The 16,498-nt window shown below is 52.9% G+C and overlaps 3 protein-coding genes across 3 annotated transcripts; 1 reads left to right on the plus strand and 2 right to left on the minus strand.

The window, feature by feature from the left end:
* Window positions 1-2,317: 2,317 nt before the first annotated feature.
* FOXO4 (forkhead box O4) lies at window positions 2,318-7,373 on the plus strand (the record flags this gene model as incomplete). Its single annotated transcript, XM_079728049.1, has 2 exons — window positions 2,318-2,794; window positions 6,165-7,373. The coding sequence occupies exons 1-2, from the start codon at window positions 2,330-2,332 to the stop codon at window positions 7,371-7,373; spliced, it is 1,674 nt and encodes a 557-aa protein (XP_079584175.1). The 5' UTR covers window positions 2,318-2,329.
* A 2,072-nt stretch (window positions 7,374-9,445) lies between these two features.
* Window positions 9,446-11,307, minus strand: LOC307069699 (uncharacterized protein CXorf65 homolog; the record flags this gene model as incomplete). Its single annotated transcript, XM_079728050.1, has 6 exons — window positions 9,446-9,547; window positions 9,804-9,877; window positions 10,336-10,455; window positions 10,738-10,872; window positions 11,075-11,161; window positions 11,283-11,307. 6 exons carry the CDS (start codon window positions 11,305-11,307, stop codon window positions 9,446-9,448), a joined length of 543 nt encoding a protein of 180 aa, XP_079584176.1.
* An 888-nt stretch (window positions 11,308-12,195) lies between these two features.
* On the minus strand, window positions 12,196-15,508 carry IL2RG (interleukin 2 receptor subunit gamma; the record flags this gene model as incomplete). Its single annotated transcript, XM_079727741.1, has 8 exons — window positions 12,196-12,372; window positions 12,719-12,788; window positions 13,036-13,150; window positions 13,710-13,872; window positions 14,277-14,416; window positions 14,621-14,808; window positions 15,022-15,175; window positions 15,394-15,508. 8 exons carry the CDS (start codon window positions 15,506-15,508, stop codon window positions 12,196-12,198), a joined length of 1,122 nt encoding a protein of 373 aa, XP_079583867.1.
* Between the last annotated feature and the right edge of the window lie 990 nt (window positions 15,509-16,498).

The following is a 16,498-nucleotide window of genomic DNA, read 5'->3' on the forward strand; positions in this document are numbered from 1 at the left end:
TTAAAACGTTATCAAATGCACAAGTGCAATGGTCACTCAATTCCTGACCTCATTCATTCAACAAACATTTATTGAATGTCTGTTATGTGGGCTCACAGAGATACATAAAACTTGTCTCTGCCTTCAAGGAGTTCACAGTTTAGTGGAAGAGACATACATACACATAAGCAAATAATTACAGTATAATATAGTTTATGCTATATAACACAAGCCTGCACAAAATGCTTGGGAATGCATAAAACAGAGAACTAACTGTACCTGAGGGAGACCAGGAAGGCTGAGTAAGAGTTTTCCAGAAGAAGAGAATTGGGGAAGGGATGATGAGAGGGAGGACATCCCTCTGGAGGGAAAGGTATAAAAGGGTATGTATGGCATTTCCAGGAAATTGTGTGAAACTCAAACTGGTCAGAACTTAATGTGCCCAGTGAAAGAGGAAGCAGGAAAGGTGGCCTGAATCTGGAGAGACCTGTATGCCTTGCTAAGGAGTTTGAACTTTATCACATAGGCAATGGGGAAAATCAAAGGAAGTTTTAAGCAGGGAAATGCTATGATCACATATAGGTGATATTCCAGTTCTCCTGCCTCCTAGCTGTGTGACTTTGGGCAAGTCACTAAATCTCTGAGCATTAGTGTCTTCGTCTGGAAAATGGGGATGACAGGGGTACCTACCTCACAGGGTTGATTTGAGGAGTAAAGGAGCTAGTTTATATAAAGCAGTCAGCACAGCGCCTGGCACATAATAAGTGTTCCATAAATTTTAGTTATTACCAGGAGTGTTTCTTAGAAAGGTTACTTTGTTGACAGCACAGAACATAAACTGCAGTTGGGAAAAGATTCATGGTGGGAGGTCTGATTAAGACGATGCTGCAATTTAGTCCAGTGATAAATAAGATCCTGAACTGGGATTTGGATGTGGGAGGTTAGGGAGATGAAAAGATGAAGGGTAAATCTAGCTTAGGAGACTGGGTAGATTAGGACAACCATTAACCAAATTCAGAGATAAGAGTATCCAGAGGATAGGGGTGTGGGTGCAGGAACAGATAATGAGTTCTGTTTGGAACCTGTTGAATGAGAAGTGAAGCCGCCGAAGATGGGAACCTGGAGAATATCAATATTTGAGGAGAGGCCAGAAGAGCCAGTGGAGAAAACTGGTTAGCAACCGCACTATCAATGGGAACTGCGTATGGGGAGTCGAGAGCGGTGGGGGAGACACCATCATCAGCTAACCATTTGTTTATGTTCCCCAAGCCCTCCGCCCATCTCCTCAACACGAAAACAAGCCTATTCTTTAGTCAGTTCTTTGCTTCATGCTTCTCGGTTTTCTGCTTCTTGCAGGGACCGCATTTTTTCCTTTTGCCCTCTTCTGACGGAAAGACGGAACGGTCTAACATCTCTCGACACGCTCATCTAGGCGATCCCGAATCACAAGGGAGGAGGGGGGAAGGGGAGAAAAGGAAGAAAATGATTTTTAAAGAAAAGAAAAAGTCTGCGACGACCTCTAATAATTAATGTTCCCCCTCTCTATATCCTGCCACGCCGCTCTCCTGCCACCCAGATCGGGCTCCTGGCCGCGAAGTAGGACGGGAGATGTAGTCCCCAAGCCCGACCAGGCTGGCACGACTAGAGAACTCTGTTTCCCAACCCGCTCTCCAGGCGCGTGCGCAGATGGCTGCCCCGGCGAGTGGTAAACAGAGACGTCAGGCGGGGGCCGCAGCTTGGAGCAAAACAAAAGGGAAACCCGGGGGGCGGGGGGTGGGGGGGGTTGATAGGGGGATTGGTGCGGGAATTCAAGAGGCTGGGGCCGCGGGGACGTGGACCCGAGTAAGAGGTGGGGGGAGGGAAGAGGCGGGGGGAGGGGGAGTCAGGGGAGGGGCGAGTGACGCGGGGGAGGGCAGTGATCCGGGTGGAGGAAATTCGGGAGGAGTGTCCGGGGGGCAGCAACTTAAAAGGGGGAGGGAACTGCGGCTAAAGAGACGTTCGGTGATGGGAGCGCGATTTGTGAGGGGATACGGTGCCTCAGGTTTAAAAGAGCAGGAAGCTGAGTGAGAGGTTGGGGAAAAAGTGCCTTCGCTAGGCGAAGGTTACAGGTGGTGTCTCGGAAAGAGCTCCGAGGCTGCAGGCTGTTGTGGAGGAGAGGATCAGAGAACTAACTGTGTGCAAGGGACAGCTTAGGGGCTAGCGTCCAGGGGCGAGGGGGAAGTTCGAGACTTTCTGAGGACTGGCAGGAATGTGCCTCCTGGCCCTCGGTGCTTCCCCCCTGGGGGGAGGCATCGCGAGGGACTGTGGCAGGCTCCTCTGAACGCTGAGCGGCGGAGGTCCAACTCCACGTATGGATCCAGTGAATGAGAATTCAGCCAGAGAGGCTGCCGCGCTCGTAGACCTCGATCCCGACTTCGAACCCCAGAGCCGTCCCCGCTCCTGCACCTGGCCCCTTCCCCGACCAGAGCTCGCTCCCGAGCCGTCCGAGCCGGCCGAGGTGGAGTCAGGTCTGGGAGAGAAGGTACACACGGAGGGGCGCTCGGAGGGGCGCTCCCAGCCGACCCTGTTGCCCTCCCGGCTCCCTGACCCGGCAGGGGGCCCCCAGCCTGGGATCCTGGGGGCCGTAACAGGTCCTCGGAAGGGAGGCTCCCGCCGGAATGCCTGGGGAAATCAGTCATATGCAGAACTCATCAGCCAGGCCATTGAAAGCGCCCCCGAGAAGCGACTGACACTAGCCCAGATCTATGAGTGGATGGTCCGCACAGTGCCCTACTTCAAGGACAAGGGTGACAGCAACAGCTCAGCAGGATGGAAGGTAACTATGACCCCCTTACCTCCGTCCCAATACCCGTCTGCTCCTGGTCCCCCCAGTCTCCTTACCTTTACTCTGGGGCCCCTTTTACACCCCTAGCCCAGAGGTCCACCTTCCGTCGTCATTTAGACAAACATTTACTTAAGACATAGTATATGCCGCTGGGTGCTTGACGCTGGAGGATCACAGATGAATAAGACACTGTCCTTGCCCTGGAGAAAATTGAATTCTCTGCTCACTGCTCAACACTCCCAGCACTTTGGCTTGGGCTGCCCCAAACACTTATCCCCACAGAGAAGTCTTTATCCTATGTACAGCAGGAACTGTGTGGATTCCCCACAGGAACCTAGCCTTCCCTCCTCCCCCACCTCCCACCCCAACACCTTTTCTCCCATTCCTGTGGGATCACTTGGATTCCCTGCTTGCCTCCCAATACCTCAGGGTAGAAGTACTGTTCTAGGACTCTGCTACCCAAGAAGATGGAGTGAAGTGGCGAAAGGTAAAAAGAGTGATATCCATGTGGTAAGGTAGCAGATCTTATGCACTAAGAAAAAAGGGGGGGGCTGCCTCGGTTTACCCTATATAATGCCAAGAAACTCTCCTTAGTAAGGGGCTATCCAAGTTGTGGGGGGAAGTTTTCATTTACTGTTGAGGAATATTCACGGAAAAGATAGATAGGGCTCTGACTTCAGAGCACAAGGTTGGGAGTTCCCTTGGCCTTCCATGAGGAAACTGCGAGGAAAGATCTCGCTAGATGCTCTGAAAGCTTGTCCTGAGAAATTTGGGACTCTAATCACAAGATTTGGGAGCTTTAACTCCTTTTGACGCCTTGTGCCCCCATAGGTGGTGAGATCAGCATGCAAGGAAATACAGAGGGTTGAGTGAGCAGAGGAGGGTCTTCTCCTAGGTATAAGAGATCAAGGGATCGGATCCGCAGTATCCCTAGGGGTTGGGCAGAACAGAAAGCAGGACAGCTGACTGAGACCCTTGGCACTATTTCTGGGTAGACTGCCACGCCACAGTCTCAGCTCATACAGAGCTCCCCTCCTTGGACCCAGCCTACACAGCTGTTTTTCTTTTCCCTTAGGTTCATTTTCCAGGGTAGAAGAAATAACCATGAGTTGTTAGTTATGCTGTGGTAGTGTAGTCCCTCCTTAGAATTTACACGTATACGGGGTTTTTTAGTTTACAAAGTAATTAAAAATTTTAATTTCATTTATCTTCACAGCAATTCTGAGATTCCACATTTTACATATTAGGAAACTAAGGTGCAGAAAGGTTAGGAAACTCGCCAAAATCGATACAATGAGGACTTGAACTCAGGTCTAACTATAAATCATATGCTCTTTCTGCTAATTCATGCTGCCATGGAATGATGGCAAAGCCAAATCAGGCCAAATCTGGGGCCTCCAAGGCCCTCACCTGCCAGTCCCCACCCCCACCCCACTCCAAGGGGGAGACCTCAAGACTGAGCTGGCTTCCCTGGTGATGTGCCAAGGTTACTACCACTCCACCAGGGGGCGGCACTCACCTAGAACAAGAAGGCTTAATTTAGGTGGCTGGGGGAGCAATTAGCAGTCGCCCCCCTTCCAACAGGTTAGAACGGTAGACTTCTAGGGAGCCGACCTCTCCAGGTAGGAGGCTGTACAATGTACTAGTTCCAAGGCCTAAAGAAGAGGGGATGAACAAATGGCACTCGTGGGTACTGAGTAGTAGGGAAAGGAATGAACCTTCTCAGTAGACCCAGAGTTAGAGGATGGAAAGGCAGGGGGTGCGGGGGGGTGGGTGGGAAATCACAGTGCCAAAAGTCACTGTGGTTCTCAGTTACTAAGAGCCCAGGCTGGATGGACAAGTGTGATTCCTTGAAGGAACCAAAAACACTAACGCAGCCAGAGGAGTTGGAATGCCATTACTACAGACAATGACTTCTAAAGAGCCCTGGAGCAAGAGGCTGCTTAAGCATCTTTCCCCAGGCAAAGGGTCTCCTTATCTAGAGCATCAGTCTGAAGCACATGAAGTGATTTCTGACTGTCCATAGCCTCAGCCTGCTAGTTGCTCCAAGCCCTTCTGGCCTCCTCCCAAGTTTCTAAACACTAAAGACCTTTGTGTGGGAGGTCAAATGCCCCTAAGGTTGGAGATCCTATGCACAAATTCCTGAGGAGAAGTGGGGAAAAGGAGATAGGAAAGAGAAGGGAGGTTCCTGGAGGGTGGGGTGGGGCGGACACAAAAGGATGGTGTAACTAGCCTGGAGCAGCCAGTAGAAATAAGCTGCTCTGGGGGCTCAAGAAGCTGCCAATCTCAGCTCCCTGGGCCCCTGGAGAAAAAAACTTATCTCTAGCAGAATATCAGCAGCGAGGGAGGAAGGAAGAACACAGCTTCTAATACTCAAGGCACTCAAGAGCTGACGGAGCCTCAAGGGGAGATTCACCATCCGTCACCAGAGGGCCACCCACCAATCAGGCAACAAATATTGATTATGTACTGGGAGATTGGCATTCTGAGGGGGGCACTGCTGGGGGCTGCCGACTTGGACAACATGTCCTGGCATTTACACTTGATAAGACGAATTACTTGAAACCATCAACAGCATAATATAGATTAGGGAAATTTGCGGGGAACAGATGAAAAATGCTGTACAAGAAATTTGGCTGCAGAAGTCAAGCAACCACTTTAGAAAAGAGAGAGGACTTCAGCTTGATCTTGACAAGCTAGTAGAATTTAGAGAGGGGAGATCCTTCCCCGGGAGAAGGAGGGAGGGAGGGGAGGGATGGGCCTGGTGTATTTGAGGCACAGGGAGAAGCCTGGCCTGAGTGTACTTGAGGGTGTGTGTCCAGGAATTGGGAGAAATCAGAAAAAAGGAATCTGCCAATCCTATAGAGAGCCGGGGCCCAAATGCCCTGTACAGAGTGGAGCCAGTTCAGAGGACTGGCTCAGGACAGGGTGGGTCTGTCCTGGGCTGCTGTTGCACCACTGTCCTGTAAATTCCACCCAAGCCTGCACTCAAGGAAAGGGGTGGAGCTGTGGAACGCTCTTTCCCACTTGAGCCTAGTTCTTGCTGAACCAGGAGTGCGTCTTCCCAACGCCCACAAGCCCCAGACAGCCACCAGAGACTTGGGAGGGGTAGAGCGCTGTGAGCTCTTGGGGGGGGGGGCGGGGAGGGGGGCACGGTGCCCTCTGAGTAGCTCATTGCTCGGGTGGGAACTGTGTGTGGTCTCATCCCCTGCCACCATCCCCCACCCCTACCTTCGCCTCTTTTCCCCCTGGATTTGACTAGCTTTGCGTCTCCAGGAATGCCCCCGCTGCATCCCAGCGTCCTTTTAGACTGCACTGCCGGCCGCTGACCTCCCTTTCCTGTTGCCTCTGCCCCCTCCAGAACTCGATCCGCCACAACCTGTCCCTGCACAGCAAGTTCATCAAGGTTCACAACGAGGCTACCGGCAAGAGCTCTTGGTGGATGCTGAATCCAGAGGGAGGCAAGAGTGGCAAGGCGCCCCGCCGCCGGGCAGCCTCCATGGATAGCAGCAGCAGGCTGCTCCGGGGCCGCAGCAAGGCCCCCAAGAAGAAACCAGCTGTGCTGCCAGCTCCGCCCGAAGGTGCCACTCCGAGGAGCCCTGTTGGCCACTTTGCCAAGTGGTCAGGCAGCCCTCGCTCTCGAAACCGCGAGGAAGCTGATGTGTGGAGCACCTTCCGTCCGCGAAGCAGTTCGAATGCTAGCACTGTCAGCACCCGGCCCTCCCCCAGGAGGCCAGAGCCTGAGGTGCTGGCGGAAGAGGAAATGCCAGCCTCGGCCAGCAGCTATGCTGGGGGTGTCCCTCCCACCCTAAAAGAAGATCTGGAGCTGTTAGATGGGCTCAATCTCACATCTCCCCATTCCCTGCTGTCTCGGAGCAGCCTCACTGGCTTCTCTTTGCAGCATCCTGGGGTTTCAGGCCCTTTACACACCTACAGCACCTCCCTCTTCAGCCCAGCAGAGGGGCCCCTGTCAGCAGGAGAAGGGTGCTTCTCAAGCTCCCAGTCCCTGGAGGCCCTGCTCACCTCTGATACGCCACCACCTCCTGCTGATGTCCTCATGACCCAGGTAGATCCCATTCTGTCCCAGGCTCCGACACTTCTGTTGCTGGGGGGGATACCTTCCTCCAGTAAGCTAGGCACAGGGGGTGGCCTGTGTCCTAAGCCCCTAGAGGCTCCAGGCCCCAGCGGTCTGGTTCCCACCCTTCCGATGATAGCACCAGCACCGCCTCCAGTCATGGCGGGTGCTCCCGTCCCCAAGCCCCTGGGGGCTCCTGTGCTCACGCCTCCTACTGAAGCTCCAAGCCAAGACCGAATGCCTCAGGATCTCGATCTTGATATGTACATGGAGAATCTGGAGTGTGACATGGATAACATCATCAATGACCTCATGGATGGGGGCGAAGGACTGGACTTCAACTTTGAGCCAGGTACGGCACCTCCGAATCACGGTAGCATCTCACAACCTATACCTCCTCCTAGGTGTCCAGCTAGTCCTGTGATTGAGCAAAGGAGAGGTAGAACAAGGGGTAGCCGGAGGTCCCGGGGAATTGGAGGGACGATGTCATGTTAGAGTGGCATAGTTTCCAGATGGGACCTCCAGGCCCCTCAGCAGTGCTCACCCCTACAAGGTAGCATGGGAGAGGTGGGGAAGGGGCCGTCTCTGTTTTCCTTGGTGTGGACCTTGATGGTGGAAAGTTGTCATGCCCCAGAGGAGCCTCTTACGTTGTCCTCCGTCTTCTCTTCCCACAGATCCCTGAGCCATTGGCTGGCAGCTTTATTCCCTGCTTCAGAGACGGAGCCAGGCGTGCCCATATCCACTCTTTACCCTTGACCCCTCCCTGGGAATTTGGGACCCTGCTTTAGAGCTAGGGTAGGGTCTGCTCACCTGGGTGTTGAGGAAATTATAAAGCTGGGGGTGGGGAGGGAAAGGGGAGGGGAAAGGGAGAGGGTTTATTCTCACTGTGCCAATTAGGGGGTAAGGCCCCCCTCTCAGGAGCCATCCTCAGGCCGCCCCCCATTCCCACCCCATAGGTTTTGTAGCAGGGGCGGGCAGTACTGTTGGAAATGTGAAGTCACCAGTGGCCTTACCCCTGCCTTCGGGAGCAGGATTTTTTGTAGAGTCTTATCTGAGCTGGTCCAGGCTGGGTTGAGCCTGGGATTTTTATGCAGTGGCCCCTTGTGCCAGTGGTGTGGGATTGTGCGGGGGTGGTAATGGGGAGCTGGAAGGGCCAAGGTCTGAAGCCTGGAGTGGCTCAGCAGGCCAAATCGCCCTTGGAAGGCTACAGATAACAGAAAGGCTTTTTATAAACTTTTAAAGAAATATAAACACAAATATAGAGATTTTTAACAGTGGCAAGGTGCTAGTGATGGGGAGAATGCTTTTTTCTTTCTGAAGGCTTTGTCCTAGTGACCTGATGCAAACACTACAGACATTACTCCGGGGAACATGGGGGAAGTAGGGGAGAGAACCCCAGGTCAGCAGAGAGCAGGGGGCAAGGGGAAGAGCTCCCGTGAGGACCAGCTGTAAAACACGGCCTACACGGAACTAGCTTGGAGTTTCCCTAAGCCAGGTCCCCTCACTCTGTCACCTTGTGCCTGGGAGTGTGTGGCGTTGGGGCACAGTCACACTCTCGCGTGACCCCCTGTGGGTTCGCGCTGTGGTGGGAGAGTGCGTTGAGGGCCAGGAATGAGTTTGTGGCCTTGGAAGGGGGTGGGAGGGGGGAGAAGTGAAGGAGGGAAGGATTTAGGGCGATAAAGTTAGGCACAGAGACCTCCCTGTTCAAGGCCCCAGACAGCTGTCCCTGCCCTTCTTCCCCTTGCCTGACTGCAGGGGTTATGTGGAAGTGTGTGCAGTAGCAGGCAGGGGGAGGGGCGGAACAGGGAAAGGGGAGCTGGGGAGCTTGGCTGAGGGTCTGGGAAATGAGCAGGGATGGAGGGGAATGTGGATCAGGTTTACTAGCACCTGCTAGGAAAGGCCATCTGGGGCTCCTTCTCCACCCTAGCCCCCAAAGCAGCCCCTCCCCCAGTCCCCTCTGCATTGTCCCCTCCCCCGCCCCTGCTGTGGGTTCCCATCATTTCCTGTGTCAGCGCCTGGCCTACCCAGATTGTATCATGTGCTAGATTGGAGTGGGGAAGTGTGTCAAATCAATAAATGAATAAATTCAATAAATGCCTATAACCAGCTCTGGTTTCTGCTGCCTCGCTGTTCCCCGCGGATATCGGAGGGGGAGGTAGGGACTGCCCAGAGGCAGACTGGTGGGGGGGTGGGGGAATTTCAGACGGGGACTTGGTGGAGTGTGGTGGGGGGAGGGAAGATGCCCATCCGTCACCTAACCCCAGCAGGAGTAGGCGGGCTGTGATAGGCCTCCCAGGGGGAGGTAGTCTGGTTGGAGAAGACCCCACCCCCCACTCTGTCCCTCAAAGGCTCATTGTGCTGGACTTCGCTGTCTTTCCTCACCCCCCACCCATGTGCTCGCCCTCGCTGCTCCTACCCACCCTGAGCGCCTCCACAATGCCTGGCGCAGACTTAAGCCTTGGTGCAGATATTGGGAGAAGAAGTCTTTCTTGAAAAAAGGAACCTCACGTTAAATGCCAGTAATTTCATACCTAGTATCGCTGCTCTCACTTGGTCACTTTATTTTGTTAGCAATTTTTATCCCTACTACGGATAAAGTTCGCTCTGGCCTTAAAGAGTGGACCACTGCGAGTGGTCCCCTCTTCATCTGAGTGTCCTGATGACTTGGACTGGAAAAGGATAGGGTCAGTAAGTAGAGAAAGAGGCCCCTGCAGGGAAGCTGTTTACAAACTAGGGCCGAAGGCAGGACAAAAGAGGTGAGAGGCAGGTCTTGGGCATGGATGTTGGATTTGGAAAGGAAATTCATCCCAGAGGGCCAGGCTGGAGGAGCCTTCGGTAGACTGGCGGGGAAAGGAGGCTGCCGGGACAGACCACGTTTGGGAAGTGTTACTGGGAGGTTCACTGACTGGAGTGAACTGGAGCGACTTTCTTGGCTTCTTGTCTTCTATGCATTTTCATTTTACCCCTCTGCAGGAGGTCACATTGTGTATGCAAGGCATCTAGGAACCAGGAAGAGGCACCCTCACCTCTGAGGACTGGAGACCTTCCCTTCCCATCCTGTCCCTCCCATCATTCAAATGATCACTTGGAGTAACCGGGCCTAAAGCTAGGCTGAGGAGTGACCTGAAGGTGCCTAAGCTTTGCTCTTTTCAGTGGCAATCGGGACACCAAGACTCCAAGAGCGAAAGGTGAAGGGAAAGATGGGACTGATGTGGTGGGGATAGGGAGATGTACTGAGGAGATGGCTGAGAAACAGCGAGGAGGGATGAGTGACACAGGCACACTGCACCTGATTTGAGCTAAACCTCCCTTCTGAAGTGGCCCTAGACCCTATTCCCCTTTTCCTAGGATCTTGTGATCCTACCTGATGGACTACACCAGCCCCACCCTATATTCTCCATCACCCACCGTTATACGGTACCCTCCATGTGCCTTCTTCCTCCATCACGCTCCTTACCAATTAGCTTGGGTTCTGGGGTCTTCAGGAGGGGCACAAAAGCTCTGTAGACATTCTCAAGTCCAGTTCCTGTGAACACGGCAGTGCACGATCCCCAGCCCCCGTCACCCAGCCTCCACCCTTCCAAAGCCCAAGATTTCAGGACCCTAACACTCAACACTACCTTGAGCTGGTGTACCTTATTTTCTCCCCTCTGGTCCATCCCTAGGTCAGGTCAGGGGAGGGGGGGAGCGGTGCATAGAATGTGCTAACCTAACCAATGTCATAGAGGCAGTGCCCTTCCTTAGGCTGACTAGAGACGGTCAATTTGGATCTGGTTGAGGGGCCCTATTTGAAGGACCAAGTCCACAGTCCATCTTTGGGGCCTTACTCTATCTCTGGGGAATGCTCCCAAGCCGCTACCTGCTAACCCATGCTCCAGCCTACAAACGTAGTAGGTGTTTCGAGCTGTGAGGAATTTGTTGGCATAGTCTCCAAGGGTCTTCATCAGGAAAAACAGCTGCATCGTCCCCATTGCATCACACAAATCGATGGTGTCTGGAGGGAGACCACAGGGTAATTGGGGCAGCTAAGGAGGGAGAGAGGGAGCAAAAGAGGCCAGTGATCCTATTCAGAACGTGTTGGAGGAAGCTGTCGGGATTCAAGGAGCTCTCTTCTTGCCAGGAGGAGGACTCGAGGGCTAGAGATGACCCTGCTACTTCTGACCCTTGGCCATGAGTCCCCTCCCCACACTTCTCACCTGTTTTAGGCAACCCCACTTCATGATGGACATAATGCAGCAACAGGAGGACAGAACAATTAGTATTGGCCAGAAACTGTTGATTATCTGAGAAGAGATGGCACACGGGGCATGCGGTCCTTCCTCACTTATACCATCTCTGTGATCTCCACTGCCCTCCAACATCCCCAACCCTACACATGGACTCCAGCTCTGTGATACCCCTCACCTCCATGTTTGATAAAGATGAACATGCTCTGAAGATCTTCTCACTCTTCAGAGAGTCTTAGTAAGTCATGGCAGAAGGAGGGTGTTCTAGAGGCCTTGGGGGGGCCAAGTGGGCCCATAAGGTCGGGGAACTGGAGAGGAAGATGCATTAAATTGGCTGAGGAGGTCCAGACTGGGCAAACAGGAGAGAGCTATGGGCAGTTGTGGATAAGCAGCATCCCTAGGGGTGGGGCCTGAGGCTGCAGCTGAGGGATTATGAGGTCAGGAGTGGTATGTGTGACAGAAGGTGAGGTAAGGCTAAGGAGAGAAGAACCTGGGTGGGGTCTATAAAAGATTTGTTAAAATGGGGGCAACAACAGCAACAAAAGAAAATGGGGGCAGCATGGTAAATCTAACTCTAAACTGGCCCTTAGAAGGAGTGTAGGACACATAGAGAAAAGTCCGTTTCTGGAACAGCACTCTTTTCGAGTGAGTCTGTAGTGCCACTGCCGCCGCGGCATGAGTCAACCGCGCCTCTTTCCTCCCCTCGGCACCATGCCTCCCACTCGCATTGCACCCCACGTTTCCCTTGCTCCCCCCCCCACAACAGCAGACTTCCTTGATGATTATCAACAGAACTTTTATTTCTCATTCATTCCTGGAACAGTTGAAGGGTAGATGGAAAGGGGGAGGGAGGGAGGGACAGCAGAAGCAATGCTGTGAGGAGGAAGGGCTGGGCTGGGGGAGATGAGAAACATGGACAGGGCAAAGGGGCAATTCTCAAGTAGGAGATATTGAATGAGAAGGCAGTTATAGGGGGCACAAAATTCAAAATCAGCCACAGGGGGGCGAGGTGAGCACTGGACCCAGGTTGGTTGGATGAGGGCAAGTTAGTAAAATTTAGGGCTACAGGGCCCTGGGGTTCTGTCAGGGTGTCAGGGCTCAGGTTTCAGGGTGTAACATGGAGGAGCCCAGTAGGGGCTATGCTGGCTGCAGGGGGAGCCCCCAGGCCCTTCCCCTCCTTTTGGGGGGATCTCACTGACGTGGCAGAGCCGTTCACTGTAGTCTGGCTGCAGACTTTCTGCCAGTCCCTTAGACACACCACTCCAGGCCTAAAGACAGATATCTCCAGGTCAGGGCTCAATTAGAAGCAGGAAGCAAAAGACCCAGGCTCTGTGCCAGGGGAACTCTCCCAAGATCTGCAACCACTGTGATTACAGAAGGGACACACACACTCCTGGGCCCTCAATACCACTGTTTCCATCTGCCTCAACCAATCTAGGATCAGTTCTTCTGGGTGTCTCTCTGCGTCTAGCCCATCCCCCAACTGGTCGGCCACATCCTGTTAGCGCAGGCCTCCCTCCCCTCCCCTCCCCTCTGCCCCCCATGCTCTGTCTGTCTAGCTGGCAGGCGGTTGGCCATTGACAGACCGCAGTCTGCCTATGACAATGTTCTCACCGAAAAGTTCCCGTGGTATTCAGTAACCAGATCCTCTAGGTTCTTGAGGGTAGGAATTCGGGGCATCGTCCTGAGTGGGGAGAAAGAGGGAGCAGGAACACATCGGTTACGCTCCTTTATTACCCTTCTCGCAGTTCTCCCACATGGAATGAAGTGATTCTGTGTTGTCTGCGCCTGCATCTTCCTTCCATCACCTTGCCCACTTGGGTGATCCCTCATTCCTTGCTGTCCCGCCCTCTACTCCTGGAGACCCGGTAATAACCCTCTTCCCCTACTCCCAGCCCCCACCTCATTTTTCTGGGATTCCGAATTCTCACCGTTCCAGCCAGCAGTACAAACAGATGAGGATCACGATGAATGCCATGGAGACAAGGGGGATCAGCACAGTTTTCTGTGCAAACAACGAAGGAGTCTCAGGATTCTCAGGATTCTCTATGGAAAAGAGGAAAGGAAAGGAGACCGAACATTTGTAGTGCCCCTACTACGTGCCAACATTTAGAGCCCCAACTTGGTGCCAGACACTGTGCTAAACGCTATCTGTATACTTAATCCTCATAACTCCTGAGCGGGGCGGGGAGCAATTATTATCTCCATTTTACAGATGAGGAAACAGAATCAAAGAGGTGAGTGATGTGCCCAAGGTCAAAGACGTAGGAAGTGGCAGAGGCAGGTTTAAACCCTAGATTTGCCTGATTCCAAAGCCATCTTTACCATGCAGGCTTTCCGGGAATGCTGCAGGGAAATTTTATACATTCTGTATCCCCTTTGAGGACCCCCTCAGCCTCCTTCCCAATCCACACCCCTACTGTAACAACACACTGATCCAACCCTACACAGAAAAATCCTGCTTCCTGGGGGTTGGAGTTGAACAGGGAGGGGAGATGAGCCACCAAGTTTGGGGGCTTAGGGGTAGGGAGGTAGGGCAAAAGACAGTGGTGCTAGAAAGGTTCCTGGGCTCATGGGTCGGGGTGATGTATTAGGCCCATTTTACCCTTTGAAGTATTGCTGCCCCAGTGGATGGGGCAGCTCCAGTCACTCCAATGCTGAGCGCTTCCACAGAGTGGGTTATAGCGGCTTCGAACACGGAACATGTAGAATTTCTGTGCATCCACGCTAGGCAGAGAGAAGCTGTGTCTGTGACCCACGGCTTGTTCCTTGAGGAGAAAGAGGGTGAGGGAAAGATGGGTGTCTATAAAAGAAGGGAGAATGGAAACTGCTGCCCCCCACCCCCACCCCAGGTCATCTTCTGGTTCTTCCCAGTTTCTCCCTCCTCTCTTGACTACTCAAGCCACACTGCTCCCTTCACTGCCTAGAATTTAATGCCTCCTTAAAGGCTTGCTTTTGTTTACTTGTCTTTCTGGCTTTGGGAAGAGCATGGGTAGGGAAACCTTGAGGAAAACTCACCGGTGATGAGAGGGAAAGGAGTCAGAGGAGGGTGGAAGGTGGGCAGGGGAACTGGGAGGCACAGAACAGGAGCTGGGGATCAAACTTGCCTGTTGGCTAATTGAATCCTTCATCCCCACTTGCTCAGCCTGAGCTGCTATCCCCACGCACTCACAGTCCAGCTATGGTCCCGGTCACTCCGGTACTGCACCAGGTGCTCCAAACAATGGTCCAAGTGTCTGTTGCTCCAGCTCAGTTCTAGCTGGAATTCACTCAGGTTGCGAAGTGTCAGGTTCTCCGGAGCCCAGGGGATCACTGGAGATATGTGTGCGTGTGTGGTCATTCCCCTGGCCTAGACAAGTCAGGATCCTGAAGGTAGTGTGCCTGAGCCCTCCTCCCTTCCCCATTCTATTCCTCGCCTCTTTTCTGCCGAAGTACCCTCATGGTGAAAGAACACTAGTTTATATACCCCTTTCCTCAATACCCCACAATATACTCTGACCCTCCTTTCCAAATTACCCAGATCCTGCAGCTTTAGCAACTGTTCGGGCTGCCTCCTGTGTTCCCGTGGGTCCTGGAGCTGGACAACAAATGTTTGGTAGAGATGGATCTCCTTTTTTCCAAACCAACAGCCAGAAGTGATCCCTTCAGAGAATAGATAGAGGCCACACTCTTGGAGTTTATCATCATCATTAAAGTTCTTGTACCTAGAGAAAGATTTCAAGGAAGAAGAACAGTGGGGTAAACTTGGGTACTCCGGATTTCCACAGCCCAGCCTCAGCTCCTCTGAACTGACTTATGACTTACCCCTTATGAGAAAACAGGGGGGAGCCTGGGATACTCTTGGCCCCCACGCGGTCTCTCACACCTAGCCCACCTCCTCTTCCTCCCCCGTGCGATCCCCTCTCCCCTTCTCATACCCATAATGCAGAGTCAGGTTGGTGGGCTGGGGCTCAGAGCTGCTGTTCCAGGTGCAATTCATGTACTCGACATTGAACACAAAACACTGAACCTTTGGGAGGGGCAGAGTGGGAACACTGAGGGTCCCAGGGGGTGTAGAGGTCAGGAAGAAGTCTAGGTTGGGGAGAAAATGAAGTGGGGGAGGGGAAGAGAAGACACGATGGTCAGAAGCAGCAGCGTGAGGCAGGGAACCCTTCCCCTTGCCCTCCCCATGGTACACTTAAAACTCTGCCCGCATCCTTCTAATGTCCAGTGGCAGGTTCCAGAATTCAGTAGGACCCCTTCCCACAGCTCCCCTTCTCACCAACCTCCTCCAGTCCCAGGTTTCCCACCAGCTGTGATGTCTTCATTCCCATTGGGCGTGAGGACCTTTGGCTTCAGCCCCACCCCCAGCAGAGGCAGCTGCAGGAATAAGAGGGATCTGAGTGGCAATGGTGGCTTCAACATGGCGCTTACTCTTCGTTCCCTGGGTGTAGACTGTGTCAGGAACCTGGGCCCCTTACCCACTACCCCTCCCCACCCACACATTTCCTTCTGTCATAACTTCCGGTGGAAAGAACCTTAGAAGCCAGAGCTTTACGGAGGGTGTGGTGAATGTGTGCTATGACACAGGCTAAATCCTCTGGGAGATTAGGTGTTAATCTAATCTGTAGAAGTAACACCACCGCTGTAATGTGGTGTTTGTTAGGTAGAGACTCAAGCTGGGTATCCAATATTGTCACAGACCCAAGAAGCCTCAGACTACCTAGATCCTGGGAAGGATCTGCTCATCACCACCCCTGTTCCCGGCCACCTTCTCATCTAAATTATTTTATCCCATATAGTGGAGGGTCTGAACCTCCCTCCATCCTATGCTATGCTCCTTCCTTGGTTCAGTCACCCTGAAACCGCTATCAAAGCTCTACTGTCTTGGCTGGATGGAAATTGCAGTCTTGGCTCCCATGGGCACATCTATAGCTATCTTTCCTCTGACCTTATCCAAACCAGAATAGCCACCCTTAGCTGTTGCGAGAGCTGGGTCCCCACTGTGACTGGTGAGGGGGTCTGACTTAGAAGTAGATTCTGGAAATGAAGGAACAACAATACTGGCTTCAAACTCCTCATCTTCCCCTGAATCTGCTTCTCTTCCTGTGTTCTGTATCTCAGTTAATGGTATCATCACCCTCTCAGTCACCCAGACTTCAAACCTCAAAGTCATCTTCGATTCCTCCGTCTCTCTCACCCTGAGACTCCTATCAGCTCTACTTCTGTTGTGTTTCTCGCAGTCGTGTCCTCCTTTCCATGACCACAGCCACGGTGCTAAATCAGCCTTTCATTCCCTGTAGTCACGATTAGTACTAGAACCCACTAACTGGCCTCTCTTTCTAAAGGCCCCCTGCTCTCTAATCCACTCTTTATTCTGTTGCCAGATGTATCTTCCCCCAAACGCAGAGCTGA

This window comes from Hyperoodon ampullatus (genome assembly GCF_949752795.1).
Source record: "Hyperoodon ampullatus genome assembly, chromosome: X".
Taxonomy (NCBI): Eukaryota; Metazoa; Chordata; class Mammalia; order Artiodactyla; family Ziphiidae; genus Hyperoodon; species Hyperoodon ampullatus.